This window comes from Bubalus kerabau, chromosome 18 (genome assembly GCF_029407905.1).
Source record: "Bubalus kerabau isolate K-KA32 ecotype Philippines breed swamp buffalo chromosome 18, PCC_UOA_SB_1v2, whole genome shotgun sequence".
NCBI lineage: Eukaryota > Metazoa > Chordata > Mammalia > Artiodactyla > Bovidae > Bubalus > Bubalus kerabau.
The window spans coordinates 64577565-64597616 of record NC_073641.1 but is presented as its reverse complement, the minus strand read 5'-3'; the positions used below and the strand labels follow the sequence as shown (position 1 = coordinate 64597616).

The 20052-nt window shown below is 48.0% G+C and overlaps 1 protein-coding gene across 1 annotated transcript in view; it reads left to right on the top strand.

Annotated features, from left to right (window-relative positions):
- The window catches only part of ANKRD33B (ankyrin repeat domain 33B), a 100900-nt gene that overhangs the window by 69815 nt on the left and 11033 nt on the right, over nt 1-20052 (top strand). Inside the window, exon 3 of the mRNA XM_055555161.1 lies at nt 15202-15342. Coding sequence (XP_055411136.1) covers nt 15202-15342 — 141 coding nt within the window. The remainder of the gene's footprint in view (nt 1-15201; nt 15343-20052) is intronic.

Genomic DNA, 20052 nt, shown 5'->3' with positions numbered 1-20052 from the left:
TCGCAGTGTTCGTTTCAGCGAGTTCCCAGGTGAGGCTGGTGCTTCAGGTCTGGGGACCTCACTTTGGGAACTGGAGTGTTAGAGGTTCCCATACAGAATGGTGGCCCAGGTGCCTGTCAGCGGGCCTCGGAGCTGGGGCTGGAGTGGTTCACGGAGCCGGGTGAGATGTTATCACAGGGACACAGCCTTCACTAGATCACAGCGAGGATAAAGGACAGCAGTTGAGAGCTTCTGTTATGACTTTCACGTACTGATATTTTAACCAAAGAGGCTGTTTGCGATTTTAGTGGATAGAATCAAATGATGCCCCGTTTTAATCCAATTCTATAACCAGCTTTATTTATTTGATGATTTCTTACTACCAAAAAACATATAGTAATAAGTGCTTATGGTGAAAAATCACTGCAGAAGTATTGTTTTAAAAAATCATTAGAAATTTCCCAGGACTTCCCTGGTGGTCCGGTGGCTAAGACTCTGCACTCCCAGTACAAGGGGGTCTGGGTTTGATCCCCGGTCAGGGAACTAGATCCCACATGCTGCAACTAAGACCTGGTTCAGCCAAATAAATAAAATAAATATTTTAAAAAACTGTTTAAAAAAAATAAAAGAATTGTCCCTTCTCTCTCTCCCCAGGTCTCTCATATGACTGGCCGCATTCCAGCTGGTTACTTTGCCAGAACTCAGTCTCTCCTTTTCAAACACAAAGCGTGTGCAGGCACCTTTTATTTACTTGGATGGGGCAATTCTGTAGAGACTTGATTTTAATTGTTTTCACTCAGTAGATCTAGGAGATCTTTCTGCATGGACCAGTGGACACGAGATTTGCCTGGTTCCTACAGCATACACCTGAGTGATGGTGTGTTCACGTCCGTGTCCCTGGCGTCCAGTAACTGAGAAAGTCAGTCAACTGTGGCTCATCTTTCTATACAAAATCTTCTTTTAAAACGTATTTATCCGGCAGTCACTTCATGTCCAATGGCTGTGTTAAGTGCTGGGTCTACAGGGGCGGTCAAGGGCCCACGTAACCCCATCTCCTGAATTTAAAGTCTCATGCTCGAGGGTTTCTGAATTAGCCGGTTACAGACAACGCTGGAGTGCAGCCGTTCGTGTTGGGGTCGGGGCTGGTGGGATGCGAGGGGGACAGTTTGGAGGGGGGGTGCGTGCCCCCCAACATCCTGGTGGTATAGTACAGCAGCAGGTGCACTCAGAGGCTAAACTGAGCAACGATTAAGGGGACTGCGAGTGGAGATGGGGCCCGAGCTCAGGGAAGGGTCCTGGGGGTGGGGGAGAGGGGAGGGCTGCCCCCAGGAGCTGGGGCCTGGGTCACTTGAACCCCCTAGCTAGAAGGCAGGCGGGGACCAGAAGCACATCCCCTCTGGCACCTTCCACAGGGCCCCTGCTAAGTCACACCTGAGACTTCAGGGCTAACGGACCCCGCAGGTGTGGTTTGTGGAGGTCAGAGCAGTGCGGAGAAGGAAAGAGAAGAAATGTACACACAGATACTTAGAACTCAATTGCTTCATCAAAGGACCGGCACGTTTTCAACCTGTCCATTTACGGAGCCCCTGCCAAGTGGCTTTCTGTTGTTGTTGTTGGCCTTGCCACAGGGCCTGTGGGATCTTAGTTCCCCAACCAGGGACTGAACAGGCGCCCCCGGCAGTGGAAGTGAGGAGTCTTAACCACTGGACCACCAGGGAAGGCCCTACCAAGTGGCTTTTAGGAGAAGCTGTGCCAGTTTCAACTTTCCAGCATGTCCCCCAGGGCTGAGAATGCATCAGCTCAAATGGACTTCGCTTACTGTTTGCACTTGTGTGTGTGTTAGCGCTTAGTCGTGTCCGACTCTTTGCAACCTCATGAATTATAGCCCACCAGGCTCCTCTGTCCATAGGGATTCTCCAAGAAGAATACTGGAGTGGGTTGCTGTTTCCTTCTCCAGGGGATCTTCCCATTCCAGGGATCGAACCCAGGTCTCCCGCATTGCAGACGGAGTCGTTACCGTCTGAGGCACAGGTGCAGTTTCGTTTCTGTGATTTTCACTGGCGCCTAGGATAGGACATGACTGAAGTGACTTAGCAGCAGCAGCAGCAGCAGGATCTGCTCTGGCTTTTGGGTGCAGTCTCCTGCGTGTCCAACGAAACAAGCTTCCACGATGAGAAAACGGCCTTCTCTTGCAACATGACCTGTCTGAAGGCAACAGTTGGGGGTGAAGGGTGGTTGCTTCATTTTGTGGTGTTGTGTTGTCAGGATCTGGGCCTGGCTTCTCAGAAATTCTTGACCTTTTCCCTCTGGGCTCAAGATGGCCTGGCAGCTCCAAGCAGCGTGGCTTCACGTTACAGCATAGGAAGCTTCGGGAAAGAGCAAGTCCCAGTCCGTGTCCTGTTCTCTGAGATGGGAGAGCATTTCCAGAAGCCTCCAGCACAGCTTTGGTTACAGCTGTCAGGCTTGCCTCACACGCCCGACCCTGACCAATTAAGTCACTGGCCAGGGCGGTGTAGTGACCCCAGTTGACTTGGTCTGGTCAGCGTTGGCCCCTACCGAATCTGTGTGGTTAAGGAAGACTGGGAAGTGACCACACGTTTGTATTATTTGATATCACAGCTGTGTATCTTGGCTGAGAGTCAGGAGCCTGGCCTCGGAGTGTAAATTAGGATGCAAATGCCTGATCTGCCTGTCCGGTGTTCTCTTCAAAGCCTAACCTCCTCAAGTTCTTCTGCAGAATCAGGATACAGCTGAGGGACTTCCCTGGTGGTCTAGTGGTTAAGACTTTGCCTTCCAATGCAAAGGGTGGGGGTTCAATCCCTGGTCGGGAAGCTTAGATCCCCTATGCATTGTGGCCGTGGTCAAAAAACCAAAACACAAAACAGAAGCAATATTATAACAAATTCAATAAAGGCTTTTAAAAAATGGTTCACATAAAAAATAAAATGTAAAAGAAAGATACAACTGAACCTGAATTAGGCTTTTTCTATGGTGAGAATGTATGAAAATAAAGCCTCCAAGAATCCCTAAATATCAGTAATACCAGTAATTTTAACCTCTACCAGACTTGCCCTAACAAAAATATAAAGTGAGATAATGGAAGGAATGAATTACATCTCGGAGGGTGGCTTTGTTTATTGTTCAGTCACTTGATCTCGTCCAACTCTTTGCAACCCTATGGACTGCAGCATGCCAGGCTTCCCTGTCCTCCACTGTCTCTGGAAGTTTGCTCAAACTCATGTCTATTAAGTCAATGGTGTCATGCAACCATCTCATCCTCTGTCATCCCCTTCTCCTCAGGCCTTCAATCTTTCTAAAGCATCAGGGTCTTTTCCACTGAGTCGGCTTTTTGCATCAGGTGGCCAAAATATTGGATGGCTTTAGGTGTTTCCTTTTCCTGTTTCTTGTTCCCCTTTAACAGAATGGCAGAAGTAAGATGAAATCAGAAAACCACAGGGGTCTTCTGAACTGGTGATAATATCAAGTTGATTCAGCACACACAGCCTCTGGTGCATCCCTGAAGCCTGTTATTCCTTGAACATATCTTTAAAGTTCTGCAGGAAATGCACTGAGAGCCAGTCTGGCATTATTTTTTAACTTCTTTATTTGGTATTTTTGCCTGTGCTGGGTCTTCATTGCAATGTGCTGACTTTTCTCTAGTTGCAGAGAGTGGGGACTGCTTTCTAGCTGTGGTGAGCAGGCCTTCTCATTGCAGTCACGTCTCTTGTGGAGCACAGGCTCTAGGGCTCCTGGGCTTCAGTAGTTGTGATTTCCAGGCTTTAAGAGTGTGATCTAAATAGTTGTGGTGCATGGGCTTAGTTGCTCCATGGCATGTGGGATCTTCTTGGACCAGGGATCGAACCTATGTCTCCTGCATTGACAGGTGGATTCTTTACCACCGAGTCACTGGCAACCCACTCCAGTATTCTTGCCTGGAACTCCCAAGGACAGAGGAGCCTGCAGGCTACAGTCCATGGTGTTGCAAAGAGTCAGACACAACTGAGCAGCTAACCCCAAAGAAGCCCTTCATGACATTCTTCATGTCACTTGCCGCTGGAGACAGGAGGCTTCAGGCAGCGGCCGGGGTCTCAGGCTGCCCGTGTGTGTTTTGACTTGTGAACTGGATCTGGGGAGGGCCCCACTTTCGAGGAGAATGTATGACTTGGCCTGAGCCGGGGATAAACGCCTCTTCATTGTATTTATCTTATCTTATTATCACTACACCCGATCATGATTTGAGTCTGACTTCATTGTGATTTTTATGGATTTTTGAAGTGTTTTGCTTTTACTCAGTTTCTGTTTAAAATAAATTAGGGCTTGGCACGTCTCTCAGGTTTCCTAGCACTGCCTTGCCTTTTCCCATAAACTCGTTTTCCGAGCCTTTCTGACCACGCACAGCAATGCCACCTCCTTTGAAGCTGCTGGCCCTGCTCCCCAATTAGAGAGGATGGTCCTGCTCCCCAGTTAGAGAAAAGGGCCTGTGTGTGCTCCCCAGTTAGAGGATGGTCCTGTTCCCCAGTTAGGATGGTCCTGCTCCCCAGTTAGGATGGTCCTGCTCCCCAGTTAGAGGGGATGGCCTGTGTGTGCTCGCCACTGCTGCTCCCACGTGCAGCCCCCCACCCCTGCTTCTGGATGGGAACAAAGAACCTCTCCTCTTCATTGGTGCTGCTGGAACCCGATATTTCCAGTCAACAGTTCCCTCTACTGGCCTCATTTGGGAAATTCCATTCTGAATACCTGCTGTCAGAACAATCAAGTCTTGGTGTGTGCGTGCTGGGTCACGTCCAACTCTTTGTGACCTTTTGGACTATAGCCCGCTAGGCTCCTCTGTCCCTGAGATTTTTCAGGCAAGAATACTGGAGTGGATTGCCATTAGACAACCCTAATCCGGTAATGTTTTCCCATTTTTAGAGCAGCACAGGTTATTGTCTGTTTCCTTTCCTTGAATGAAAGCATAAACAAGACTTTTAGCTTATAATTGGTACCGGTTACGTGTTGAATGAGTCAAAAATTATTAATTGTGATGGCCCTGTGATCTTGATAACGTGTTTTTATGACTTGTGCTTAGTTGTTCAGTCATGTCCGATTCTTTGAGACCCTGTGGACTGCAGCCCGCCAGGCTCCTCTGTCCATGGGGATTCTCTAGGCAAGAATACTAGAGTGGGTTGCCATGACCTCCTTCAGGGGATCTTCCCAGCCCAGGGATCGAACCCAGGTCTCCTACACTGCAGGCAGATTCTTTACTGACAGAGCCACCAGGGACTTGAAATTAGCAACTTTTTTGATACGTGAACATCTTTCAAGGGAGAAGTAGGAATCCTTCAGCTTTTTTACTTACTAAATATTTACCAAGTGTGCTGTCCATTGGAAGTTTTGGACTTGCGATCAGGGTCATGAGGGTTATGGTGGCTGTGGGAATCCATGGCCACATGGAAATGTGAACTGTGAGGCATTATGGTTTAGGTGCCTGATTCAATCCTGGGGGACGAGGGCAGAGCTTCCATTGGAAGGGGTGGCCCATCAGGTAGCTGGGTAAAAAGCAAAGGAAGAACATATCTGGCAGAGGGACTACAAAGACCAGTAGATTAGAGAAAGCATGGCACACAGGTGAATGGAAAGAGAGTTGTCTTCCCTGATGGCTCAGTGGTAAAGAATCCGCCTGCCAATGCAGGGGTCTTGGGTTAGATCCCAGGTCAGGGAAGATCCCACATGCTGCAGGGTGACTAAGTCCGAGTACTGCAACTACTGAGCCTGTGTTCTAGAGCCCAGGAGGCGCAACGAGAGAAGCCATCAGAATGAGAGACTCGTGTGCTGCGGCTAGAGGGTAGCTCCTGCCTGCTGCAACTTGAGAGGAGCCCGAGCAGCAGTTAAGACCCAGCACAGCCAAATATATAAATAAATTACAATTTTAAAAAAGAGAGAGAGTTGTGTGATTACAGAGTCCATGCGTGCAAGAGCTGAGGATGAAGAGGGGATATAGGGAAGGAAAAATAACCTTCTCCCTACCCTACTGGATTCCCAAGTGAGACCCCTGTAATAAAAGACTAACAAGAGAAAACCAGACACCTATAAACACATGGACCTCATGTGTAAGTGGGGGACACCCAGCTAAAGATGAGTAACTCAAGCAGGTGGCTCAGAACTCTGGCTTATATGTCATCTTCCATAAAGACAGAAGATGGAAATATATGCCATCTCCATATATTTATGGAGAAATGACAGGACAGAGGAAAGCAGTTTTTGAATGTCTCATTACAAAGAAGAAAAACCGTACCCCTTTTTGGGTATGTGAATGGAATGATGGATGTTAGCTATACTTACCGTGGTAATATTTCACAATATATGGAAGTCAAATCATTACGCTGTACTCCTTAATTCAGCACAGTGCTAGATGGTAATTATATCAATAAAACCTGGGAAAATAAAAGAATAGAATAAGAAAATGTATGTCCTGCTTTTAGGCACATGGAGGAGGACAGGGAGCTTTTCTTGTATCTGCTTCTTCTCTTGTCTTTGGCTCAAAATAATTCTTATGCCACAGTTGCATGTTTTGGGTGGCATATTCTGCTACCCTTCAGAGAGCAGGGCTAGATAGAAAGAAGCTAGCTGGTTAAAGAGTCAAGAATTTATCTAAAGAGTAGAAAGCATGAGAGGGTTTAAGTAGTAGTTGTGTTGATTGGAAGAGTTGCTTGCTGATAGTGTAGAAAATGGAGCATAAATGGGACAAGTTCAGTTAGGAGAGGAATGGACCCCAGGAAGGATATGGTGGCAGCTGTCATCCAGGTTAGAAGTGGGGATGGGGGAACATGGACAGGCTTGTAAGATGTTTAAGAGGTGGCTTTGGTAGAATTCCTCCATACTTGGATGTTGATGGGATAGCGGAGGGCTGAAGAGAAAGCCCAGACTTCTGGCTTGGGCACTTTGGTGGGTGGTTGCTGATATTCATCATTGACAAAGAATGTGGATGGGAAGAGCAGGTTTGGAAGAAACATGTTTTGAATTTTATATGTTGAATTTGATTTGTTGGTGGAACGCCCAAGATGAAATATCCAGTAGATATATACTTAGGTAAGAAACTCAGGAAAATAGATTAGCTAGAGATGAGTGATCTGGAAGTTTTAGGATGATGACTTGATCCATGAGGGTGGATAGGATCACTGAGGGAGGGTGTACGAGATGAGAAGGCTTAGTCATGCATCCGAGTAACAGTGGCATTTCAGAAAGCAGAGAACAGAAGAATTCACAAAGAAAATTGAGGGGTGGCCAGAGAGCTAGGAAGAAAATCAGAAGGGTGAGCTATCAGGACATTTGCAGAAAGTGTTGGATGGAGCAGACATGTGGTTAATGCTATGGAAATGTCTAGTAAGGTGGGAACTGACTCATAACTGTCAGATTTTTGGTACAAGACAGTCATCGGGGAATGAAGGAAGATGGTTTCAGGAGAATTGGTGGGGGTATAAGTAGCAACAGTGAGAGCAGGTGACTGGAATTCAGACTAAAAAGATGTCATATGATTGGCAGATGACTGGAGTGCAAAGACAGGGCCACAGGGATTATTGTTGATCATTGCAATGGACTGGATGTTTATGTCCTCCCTCCAAATTCATATGTTGAATCCTAATCTCCAAGGGATGGTAATAGGAGATGGGGCTTTAGGGAGATAATTAGGTCATGAGGAGGGGATCGTTCATGAATAGAATTAGTGCTCCATAAAAGAGACCCCAGAGAGCTTCCTTACCCCTTCTGCCATGTGAGAACACAACAGGTCAACTATCTATGAACCAGGGAGTGGGCTGCGAAGTGGGTTCTCAGCAGAAAGAATCTGCTGGCACTTTGACCTTGAACTTCCCAGCCTCCAACACTGTGAAAAAATAAATATTTCTTGTTTAAGCCACTCAGTCAATGGCAGTTTGTTACAGCAGCTCGAATGGACTAAGACAGTCATGTGTATTTTAAGCCAGGAGATCCCAGCTTATTGCTGCATGACAATCTCCAACCCTAGTTTAACGTGTTTATAATTGATGCATCTGTGGATGGGCTGGGAGCCGGCTGATCTAGACTGCCTTTGCTCACGTGTCTGTGAGTGAGCCACACCCGTCTGCCTGGGCCGCTCTGCTCCATGGATTTCTCATCCTCTTCCTGGAACCATCACGTCATCTTGGGCATGTTCTCCTTAGGTAGATAGTCCTGCCAGCGTGTGTGTTTCGAGCTTCCACAGATGTCAAATGGGCCAACATTGTTTTCTTTGACTGCACTGGGTGTTAACTTCTATGCTAAGGCTTTGTCTACTGGTGGGGTGAGGGCTTCTCATTGTGGTGGCTTCTCTTGTGAAGCATGGGCTCTAGGGTGTGAGGGCCTCAGTAGTTGTAACGCATGGGCATAGTTGCCCCGCGGCATGTGGGATCTTCCAGGACCAAGGATGGAACCCGTGTCCTCTGCATTGGCAGGCAGATTCTTAACCAGTGGACCATCAGGGAAGTCCCAGTGTTCTTAACTGAAGAATGTTGAAGCCACATGGCAAAAGGTGAAAAATTTAAGCCATAATACAGTCTGGTGGGAATGAATTTGCAAGGTGGGAGAGGTTGAAGAGAAAGAGGAAGTAGTTTGTAGCATGAATATATTCTCCAGCAGTGGATGGGGAATGTCTTTAAAGCACTGGATGGGGAGGAGAGATTGGCATTTCAATAGGAGAAGAATCCTCCCCTCTTTTCTAGGAGGGATGTGGGGAAGTTTGGGGGGTGATGGGGGGAAAGTAGAGGGAGTTCCCTTCTGTGGTTTCAATTCCCTTTGTGAAGTAGGAGGTGCAGAGGGGTTTTCTGTAAGAGTGGGAAAGTTTAGGGCTTTCCTGATGGCTCAGGGGTAAAGAATCCACCTGCCAATGCAGGAGACACGGGTTTGATCCCTGGTCGGGGAAGATCCCGCATGCGGTGGAGGAACTAAACCTGCGCACCACAAACTATTGAGCCTGTGCCCTGGAGCCAGGGAATCACAGCCCCGCCACAACCACTGAAGCCCTCGCCCCTGGAGCCTGCACTCCGAGACAAGAAAAGCCACCCCAAAGAGAAGCCCACGCATTGCAACTAGTGAGCAGCCCCAGCTCACTGCAGTAGAGAAAAGCCCAGGTGGCAGCAGGCCCAGCAAAGCCAAACAATAAATAATTAAGAAAAAAATAAAAGAGAGTGGGAAAGTTTAAAATTCCCCACTTGGGGCTTCGGGTATCGTCACTCAATGGAAATCAAGGGTGGACATGATGCTTCTAAGAATGTATAGATATTAACCTTTTCTCTTTAAAACCACGGCAATGATCCAAAGGGAGCTTTGCTTTTCTTCCGCAACATAGATAGAGGGATAGGAAGTCAGACTTGGCTACCATGGACTTTTCCACCCTCATGTACTCTCAGAGAAAACGCCATTGGCCAACTAATCAACAACAGCAGCAATATCCAAAGTAGAGTCAGAACCCTGGGGCTGGGGTGTCCCCAGGAGTCACCTTTGGCTTTTCTGTTGTTTGGCTCAGCCCAACAATCACCAAGATGTGTCCATTCACTTCCTTCTGAGTCAGCATCTCCTCTCCACCCTCCTGTCCTGCTGGGGGTCCAGCCACCGTCTTCTCTGTCCATTGCACGCCCACCCATGAGCCCCCCTCCCCCTCCACTCGTGAGGCTTGTGTGTGGCGTAGATAGGATCCGCACCTAGCAGCTGGATGAGAATCACTGTCCCTACCTTGCAGTCTATTGAGTGGCCCTTGCCTAGATTCCCCTTTCATAAGACAAACTTTTGATATTAGAATAGTTCAGACTTACAGAAAAGCTGCAAAGATTGTGCAGAGAATTCAGTAAACCCCACACCTGGTTACCCCTGTGGTAGAATCTTACACTATTATGACACAAATTTTGTTTATTATCGAACAAAATAAACCCGTATCGATGCATCTTTATTATTAACTTAAGTCCATCTCTTAAAATTCAGACTTCCTCGTTTTTCCGCCAATGTACTTTTTCTGTTCCACGATCCCAGCTCGGGTCCCACATGACGTTTCATTGTCGTGTCCCCTCAGGTTGCTCTTGGTTGTGACAATTCCTCAGATTTCATGACCTTGACAGTCTGGGGAGTGCTTGTCTAGTAGTCTGCAGTGTGTGTGCTAAGTCACTTCAGTCATGCCTGACTTTGCGACCCTGCAGACTGTAGCCCTCCAGGCTCCCCTGTCCATGGGATTTCCGAGGCAAGAACACTGGGGTGGTAGTAGTCTGTAGCGGGCGGGTCCCTCAATTTGTGTGTGTCTGTTGTTTTTTTTCATGATTAGAGTGGAGTTATGGGTTTTTCAAAGGAGCACCACAGTGCTATTCTCATGATGTCCCATGAAGGGTTTTGTCTTTTTTTTAAAGTGTTCAGTGACACCAGTTATAGATGTCAGGCCAACTTTGTTCAGAATCATCAGACAGGTGTAAGCACCATTGCAATGGGCAAGTGGGAATTTCTAGCCATGGAGCAGAATGGCAGGGGAGGGGTCTGTGGATGGGAAATTACTAAGGCGGAACATCAGAGGGATTCTGGCCAAACCAACCTAGCAAGATTCTTGATGAAGGCGGGCCAGGGTGATTGGATATCCCTTGTGGGGTGGTGGAGGATGAAGAACAGATCAGATACTAGAGTGGGGCAGGGGTGAGTTAACCAGAGTTCAATTGACTTACTAGCTGGGTTCTTGCTAAAGTGAGATTTTGCAAGGAAGGGCACAGATGTACCTGGGAGAAGGTTCAGGAGCCTGACTGAAGTTTGATCAGCAGAGAATCTTTGTCCGAGCACGCTCTGGACACGACTGTTGACCCCGATCACCAGGCTGAGGTCGTGTTGGCCAGACCTCTCTCTTGGAAGATTACCACCCCCACCACCATCTTCATAGTCTACTCTTCGGAGTGGAGTCTGTACATAGCTCACGAGTGAAGGAGTGGGTTCTACTGTGTCACCTCCTTGGGACTGGAGCATGTGCATAAGTTATTTGGAGTTTTTCTGCCCAGAGATTTGTCTGTTAGGCACTTTTTATACATACCTTGTCTCTTGTCATTTTCACCATTGTGAGGTTAATATTATCTCTGTTTTTCCAGTTGTAGAAACAGATTCGGTGAAGTTGACTGACCTTCCCAAGGTCACCCGGATTTTAAGTGGCAGGCTCGGAGCTTGAACTTGGGTGTTCTCAGAGCCAGCTCTCTTAAGTACTCAGTTCTCTGTCCGCATGGCCACTTAGTCACCCCACTGAAGCTGAGTCATCAAGAATTAACTTATTCCCTGGGTCACTTATGCCCTGCTTTTAGGCAGGGTAAGGCTCACGGGGTCCATGGGAGGGGGTGTTCTTGAGCTGCACGTGGTCAAAGTCCACTCTGAGGACTTCAGGGACCAAATCCTATTCCATATGGTCCATGGTGACTAGGCTCAAACTAGATTTTAATGTGAGACACATTCTGTTTTATAAGGAAGTTCAGTTCAGTCGCTCAGTCATGTCTGACTCTTTGTGACCCCATGGACTGCAGCACACCAGGCCTCCTTGTCCATCGCCAACTCCCAGAGCTTGCTCAAACTCATGTCCATCAAGTCGGTGATGCCATCCCACCATCTCATCCTCTGTCGTCCCATTCTCCTCCTGCCTTCACTCTTTCCCAGCATCAGAGTCTTTCCCAAGGAGTCGGTTCTTCGCATCAGGTGGCCAAAGTATTGGAGCTTCAGCTTCAGCATCAGTCCTTCCAATGAATATTCAGGACTGATTTCCTTTAGGATGGACTGGTTGGATCTCCTTGCCGGGTTCTATTTAATTATCTACCATCTATCCATCTACCTATCTATGATCCATTCATCAATGTACCTATCAGTCTGTCTTCCCTGTCTATCCATCTATCATCTATCTATTGCTTACCTATCTATCATCTGTCCCTCTATCTTTGTACTTACCTATCATCTATCTACCTACCTATCATTTGTCTATCTTTCTTACTCAAGGAGAAAGCTTGTCATCTTAAAGAAGGTTAACATCTATTCATTCTTAGCAGCATTGGGTCCATCTTCTGTTTCAGCTGAGTGAGGTATTGTTCTGTCATCCTGGGGAAGCCAGCAGGACCTGGGAGTGATTTCATGGGTCATGACAGCTTGAGTCTGAGTTGTCAGAACTCATGGGCTGCGTGTTGGTTTTTCCGATCTCTACATAATGCGCAGGACTGCTGCTGCTGCTAAGTCGCTTCAGTCGTGTCTGACTCTGTGTGACCCCATAGACGGCAGCCCACCAGGCTTCCCCGTCCCTGGGATTCTCCAGGCAAGAACACTGGAGTGGGTTGCCATTTCCTTCTCCAATACATGAAAGTGAAAAGTGAAAGGGAAGTCACTCAGTCGTGTCCGACTCTTGGCGACCCCATGGACTGCAGCCCACGCACAGGACAGATCTATATAATGACCGTTTGCTTTGTAGATCCTAGGTGTTCCTTCTCCCTGCCTGTTCAGAGCGTTTAGCATATGTCAGTGCAAAGGACATCCTGCTGAAAATACGTCCGACACACTCCTTCATGTTTTTTAGAAAAAATGGCTCTAAACAAATTGCAATTTGTTTCACTACGACCCAGGCTAAATCTAACTGACAGGTGCTGCAAAGCGCTTAGCTGGACCACAAACGCAACTGAGATCAAAAGACCCCCCCTCCCTCTGCCCCCGCCCTGACAGTTTGCCCCAGTTAAGCTGCTTTGGGGATCTGACAGCCAGCATCCTTCCTGGGTCGGCGGGGGGCGGGGGGCGGGGCTGGGGCGCCGTGGGTTCTGTAAACAGCAGAAAGTCAGAAAGTGTCAGCCTCTGGTTGGAATCTGTGAGTCACAGAGCGGAAAGGTCCCGCTCATTTGTTTCTGGCTTGTTAACCCCGTGACAGGACCGTGTTAGTCAGTGCTCATCTCAGAAAGTCAGCGAAGTTTCACCTTTTCATGTTGGCAATGAGGTCAGGAGGCGGGCTGAGGTCTGCCACGGGGAGCAGACCACACTGCTTCTGTTAGAGTCCACACCCTGGTTTTTGCTGCTTGTTCGTTTTTAACCCGGAGGCTGATGAGAAGGAGGTACTATCGCTCGGCCAGCAGCCTGCAGCATCTGGTGCCGTTCGAGGAAGGAAACCCAGTCCCACCTGTACATCTGTCTTGATCGGGGTGCGACGACAGGGAGGACAGGGCTCCCACGTGGGAGGAGTTAGTTACTGAGGGGCGTGCATGTATTGGCAGGGCCAGGGTGGAGCCCAGGCGATGCCACTGTGGCAGGAGAGGGGGCTTCTGCCTGCCGCTGTGCTGGGGGCCTCTGTTCGCTCGGCCTCCCGGCCTGCAGGGCATGTGTGTGTGTGTGTGTGTGCGCGCGCACGCGCATGCCTGTGTGTATGTGAGTCTTAGGAAGCACCTTGTGGCTCGTGCCTGCCGTCTTCCAGGGAGGTCTTACCTCCTCTGCCATATCCCCAGTCTCACGCAGTGCCCTTCCTGGTACCAGTCAAGGAAGGAGCCTCAGGTTTCCTGGCCTCTTCGAGGTGCAGAAGTCTCCCTGTGAGGAGCCGGTGGTGCACAGTTAACAGCAGAAAGTACAGTTCAGTGTCCACCTGGCCCTACACCTGCAGCCCTGACAGTGAAGGGGGTTCTGAGGGACCTGCATGGGGTGGGGATGAGGGGGTTTCAGAGCTGAATCCTCAGGGTAGAGGGATGGAGACTGGGGACTTCCCTGGTGGTCCAGTGGTGAGGAATCTGCCTGCCAGTGCAGGGGCCGTGGGTTCCTCTCCACTCCGGGAAGATCCCACATGCCGAGGGGCAGCTCAGCCTGTGCCCTGCAACTCCTGAGCCCTGGAGCCTGGAAGCCACTGCAGTGAGAAGCCCAGCACTGCAACTAGAGAGTAGTCCCCGCTCACGGCAACTGGATCAAGCCCTCATGCAGGAACCAAGACCCAGAGCAGCTCCCCCCTCAAAAAAGGATGGAGACTGGTACCCAGGCCCTCGTGCAGACTGCCTGCACTCCCGAGGTGTGTTAGCCATCATTAGGGCCAGGATGCAGATGGCAAGCAAGAAGGGCTGGGGGTGCCAGGGTCAGGGCGAAGGGGAGCAGGAAGGGAGGCTGTCCTCCACCTTGGTCCTGAAACAGTGACATCTGAGCCTCTGGGACAGTGGTTCTCAACAGGGCTGATTTCGCCCCCAGCGATACTTGGTGAGGTCCAGAGACACTTGCGGTTGTCATGCCTGGGAGGGACGAAGGTGTGGTAGTTATGATGTCTAGTGGGCAGAGTTCAGGGAGGCGGCTGACCATCCTACAGTGCACAGGACAGCTTCACAACAGAGTTACCCGACCCAGGTATTGGACAGCAGGCTTTGGACAGCTTTTGACCCCAGAGCCTCTTTGTGTGTTGTCTGAGGATCTTTCTCGGGGTGAACCAGGAGCATCCTGGGAACACGGCTTCTCACATGATGTTCTCCTTATTCACCGCTACCTAAGAGTGTGCGGGCTTTTTGAGAATCCTCTGAGAATGAGCAGAAAATCCGGCCCTTTTTTTTGAAGTACAGGGCGGTGAAGTGGGGAAATTTATATTCTGATATGAATATTCTTACCTGCTTGGGTTAATGGATGACGGTCTGGGTAGCAACACTCCCTGTGTTCTCTGTAGGTGTGTGTGTGTGTGTGTGTAAGAGAGAGAGAGAGAGAAAGAGAAAGGACCTTCTGAGCCATGCCAGGGTGGCAGTGTGCACTAACACATCCTGTTGCTGTGGTGATGAGATGCAGACTGTCTCCTCCCTGAGGCTCTGGAATTCTGGGAAATGGCTCCGAGCTTCCTTTTCTGTTTTGCGTTGCCCTCTCCTGCTGGGAGCTGACAGAATCCGTGAGCGACCAGCTCAGGTGTGCCCCCGCCACCCCCGCAGCCTCCCTGCTCCCCATGTCTGCTCCTTAACAGGTTGCCTGGACAGCTGGCCTTCAAGCAGGGCGGTAAAAGGGAACTCAAGTGAACCAGAGGCAGCAGCGCTGTGGCCCAGGCAGGGTCCTCCGTCGCCTCGTATCCTGGACTCCTGAGAATTTTTTCCTGTGGCTTGGGAGGCAAACACACACGTTGCCCACCCTCCCAAAGATGGTCCAGCCCCGCATGCGGACACTGCCCCATTTCGCTCTGTGTGTAGGAAGCCCTTCTGGGATGCCCACTCTTTGTGGAGGGTGGTCCATCCACGTGTGCATTTCTCTTTGCAGGGCACGTCACCATCACCAACTACTTGTTGAACTATTTCCCTGGTCTTGACCTTGAAAGGAGGAACGCATTCGGGTTCACAGCCCTGATGAAAGCAGCCATGCAGGGCCGGACGGAGTGCATCCGAGCCCTGATGCTAGCAGGTACGTCCCCACCTGTCTTCTGTGGTCTCAGGGCCCCAGGCAGTGCTGAGTGTGCTCCTTAAAAAATGTGTTGGGACTTCCTTGCTGGTCCACTGGCTAAGACTCCACACTCCCAGTGCAGGGGGCCAGGGATCGATCCCGGGTCAGGGAGCTAGAGCCCACATGCCGCATCTAAGAGTTCACATACCACAACTAGAAAGATCCCGTCTGTTGCAGTGAAGATTGAAGATCTTTTCCTCCTCATACTAAAAGAGAATCAGTGCCCGTCAATAGAGCACAGCCTCCTTGAGTTATTCTGACAATTAAGTGAGAAATGTCCATGAAGCCCGCACCCAGGGTCAGGCACAGAGAGAGCGTCTTAACATCTCAGTCAGTGGGAGATGCTGTTGTTGCTGTTACTTGATTTCATCATCTTAATTTATTTTGGTTTTGTTCTTGGCACTGGCTTCAGCTGATCTCGCTGGACCCTACGAGCTCCTGGAGAGAAGGCATGCCCTCCCATCTCAGTACCTTGTGTGTGCATGTGTGAAGTCGCTCAGTTATGTCCGACTCTTTGCCACTCTATGGATGGTAGCCCTCCAGGCTCCTCTGTCCATGGGATTCTCCAGGCAAGAATACTGGAGTGGGTTGCCATTTCCTCCTCCAGGGCATCTTCCAACCCAGGGATTGGACCCACATCTCTTATATCTCCTGCACTGGCAAGTAGATTCTTTACCACTAGCGACACTTGGGAAGACCCTTGTCTTGTGATTAGATTGGAGTTAGAGGATTCCCAACCTACTTTGGATTGTTTTTTATTTTTTCTCCTGCTTTACTTAACGGGAGTGTTTTAGGAGATGCTGTAAGAAAAATAAATTCTGTAAGCAAAGACAGGCTTCAAAGATGAAAAACTTTTTTGTAACTAAAAAAGATCTTAATTGAAATTAATTTCATTGATTGTGCTTTTGACTCAATGACAGTTTCATTTTTTTTTTTTTTAAAGAGCAGTGGGCTTCCCTAGTGATTCAGCAGGAAAGAATCTGCCTGCCAGTGCAGGAGACTTGAATTTAATCGTTGGGTCGGGACGATCCCCTGGAGGAGGAAGTGGCAACCCACTCTAGTATTCTTGCCTAGAAAATCCCAGGGACAGAGGGGCCTGACGGGCTCCTCTGTCCATGGGGTCGCAAAGAATCAGACATGACTTCGCAATTAAACAACAATCATTTTCCACGAAGTTTATCGGGGACGTTGGGGAGGGATGGTTCCTCCTAATTAAATGGTGATTATGATGCTTTTGTGTTTGGGGGGTCCTTCATCTGCTTTTACTACTTCTGGATCTTATAATTGAGTGTAGCTATTTACTTTTACCACCCAAAACTTACCGTGTCGATCCAGGAATTTTCCCCAAGTGAATTCATTTGAATTACAAACCCTCTTGCTCTTAGATCAATTGCCTGCTAATCACTCTAGACCTTGCGTGGGATTTCCTGTCTTTCTTTTTTCCTGGGTCTGGTGCAGGTTTCAGGCAGTTACAGGATCTCAGAACCATTTTTCAGATCTCAGGAGAGATGGGTCTGCTTAAGACAGTGTATTCAATGCTAATGTGTTTCCCCCTTTTCCTCTGTTATTTGGTTAACAAATTTGGCATTAGGTTTCATATACTTTGCCTTTCCTGTTCCCATCTGTGTGATCACAACTCCATCAGTCTAGAATAATCCCTCATGAGTACAAACCTCTAGGGCCCGCATCCCTGGACTGAACGTGGTCAGAGCAGAGAGACGCATAAAACCAGCTGGACCCTGGTGTCAAATTTCAGCTCCTCCGTTCAGCCTCTCTACACCCAAGGCCAGTCATCTCCTGCCTTAGGCCTGTTTCTTCTGTAATATTCAGCGGACGTCAGTATTTACTGCAGAGTGTCGGGATGGGGACTGACTGAGTTCACACATGACACGGACGGTTGCCTGGAATGGAGGACACGTCGGTAATGGTTGAAAAAGTAAAAAGTGTGAAACTGTTAGTTGCTCAGTCATGCCCTACTCTTTGTGATCCCACGCACTGCATCCCAGGCTCCTCTGTCCATGGGATTCTCCAGGCAAGAATACTGGAGTGGGTTGCCATTCCCTTCTCGGGCATCTTCCTGACTCAGGGATTGAACCAGGGTCTCTTGCATTGTAGGTGGATTCTTTACCATCTGAGCCACCAGGGAAGATTTGGTTATCATTATTGTTATTATGGATTTTATTATTTTTTAAATTAATTAATTCATTTATTTTTGGCTGTGCTGGGTCTTTGTTGCTGCACATGGGCTTTCTTTGTGGCAAGTGGGGGCTACTTTTCCTTGCAGTTTGAGGGCTTCTCATCGCGGTCGCTTCTCTCCTGTGGAGCACGGGCTCCAGGGCACGCAGGCTTCAGTGGTTGCAGCTCTTGGGCTCTAGAGCACAGGCTCAGTAGTTTTGGTGCATGGACTTAGTTGCTCCAGCATGTGGGATCTTCCCCGACCAGGGATCAAGCTCGTGCCCCATGCCTTGGCAGGCAGATTCCCCTCCACTGTAACAGCAGGGAAGTCGGTTATTAGTGACTTTGTGTGTTTAATATGATTTGTTAAAGGAAAAACTATGGTATACTTTTCCCTTTGAAAATATCCTTATGATGAGATACTTCACTTTCTTATGGAGGGTAATGAGCGTTTAACTCGGGTTTCTCAATCCTGGTCCTGTCCACACTGGGGCCAGGTGATTCTTCAGGGTTGGGCTGTCCTGTGAATTGCAGGCTGTTTAGCAGCACCCCTGGCCGCTGCTCGCTAGGTTGACTGTAGCACCTCTTGGTTTGGACAACCAAAAATATCTCTGGACGTTGCCAAACGTCCCCTATTGGGAAAGTCAACTGTTGTTGAAAGCCACTGATGTGATGTAAATGGGAAACGATGGGGAAAGTGGAGAGAGAATCTGACACCTGCTTCAGGAAGCTTTTGACTGCCCTCTAAGGCTTTTGTTATTTAACTTTAGAATATTTTCATTTTCTGCTGTTGCCACTAAGTTAGCTTCTACTTTTCCCCAGGAAAGTGGGTTACATTTTTCTCTTACAGTAGATGTGTGTGTGTTTGTTTTAGAAGAGAAAACAATACGTGATTGAATGTCTTTTCTGAATTTGGTACATAGCAATAAGGATACTTGTTGAGATATTTAAATAATTGGCATCAATATTTTAAAGTCTTCTTATTTCCATTTGAATTTATTAAGAGAAACTAAAGCCTTTAAAGATCCTAAAATCTGAGTATTGCTTTTGGATTGATGTTTATGTACAGCTAAGAGCAAAGTACAGAATCAGGTCATCCTGTGATCATTTTAAAAGCAAAAGGCATTTTGCATTACTACATAATAATGGTTAGGATAAAATTGTGTATCTCATTCTCATTTTTTCGAGTGCAGTATTCTTCTGAACCTGAGTGTCTTTCTAAATCTGGGCTGAATTTCATTATATTTAATAAGAACTATTTCCTTTTAGAAATGATGAATCATTGAATTGAATGCCACCCGTAAACTGTTTAGATTTTCCAATAGTTCATAACCTATGAGTGCCTATGAGCTCTTATCTTACCTTGTCAGGCAGAACAAGGTAATGTCAGAATTACCAAAACTTAGGCTTTTAATAAAAATATAACTAGGTTCTAAAAAGCCGATCTGTTGGCTCTTTCGTTTTGGGCTTCCCAAGGAGAGCCGTCAGCTCTGCTGATATCACAGCAGGGTTGGGGCTGGGTGGTGCTGACTGCAGAACCTTGTTAATTCAGTGGAATATTAATGCCCCCAAGTGACGGGTCTGTTTAATAAGTGGCTCCGAGAACTGTACAGAGGATGTGATTATCTCTGAAGAGAAGCAGAACCCGGCGGAGGTTGGTTCCAGACTTGCTTAAGAGAGCTGGCTTTCATACCTGACGTGTGTCATTCCTGCGGCATTTGGGGAGTAAACACAACCAAACAAAAATCTCGCGTTTCCCTGTGATTGTGGGGAACAAAACAGACAGAAAGGAAGGTGGAGGAGGCTCATCTAATGAGCAGAGAGCAGAGGCATTACCGCTACTGATCATATCCCCATCCTTGTTGTAGGCAAGCCCCGACTGTGTGTTTCCGGAAAGCCGAAGCATACGATGTCCCCAGAGACGTTTCTTTCTGCTTGTAGAGGAAAACATGGATTTCCCATAATTAAGTTGGAATAGTTTCAAGTTATTAAGAAGAGGAAGGGCAAAAAATCAGAGATTTTATATCACCAAGGGTGCAGTCTCAGCTTGGGCACCCACGAAAGCCAGCTGTGAGACAAGGACACAGAAGTACTTGTTCTAGAAAGTGAGACCAGGGGCAAGTATTTGTTTGAGAAAGTCACCCCAGGAAGCCAGTCAGGGATAAGGAAGCCAGACTGGGAAGACTGAAGAACCAAGCCATGTGAGTTACCAGGTGGGCACGTGGGAATCAGCACTGCTGAGACTCTCAGACTGAAGTGCCTGGGGATGGGGTGGGACCCCTGCCTTTAAGGGCTCTTCCTGATGACCTTGCCTCCTGACTTATCATATTGATTATATCCCAAGATATCATATTGATTAATATATTGAATTATCCTATTCATATTTAATATCATATTGAATAGCATATCATATTGAATATATCATATTGATTATACCCCAAGATGATATATTGATTATATATTGAATATATGATATTCATATTGAATAGCATATCA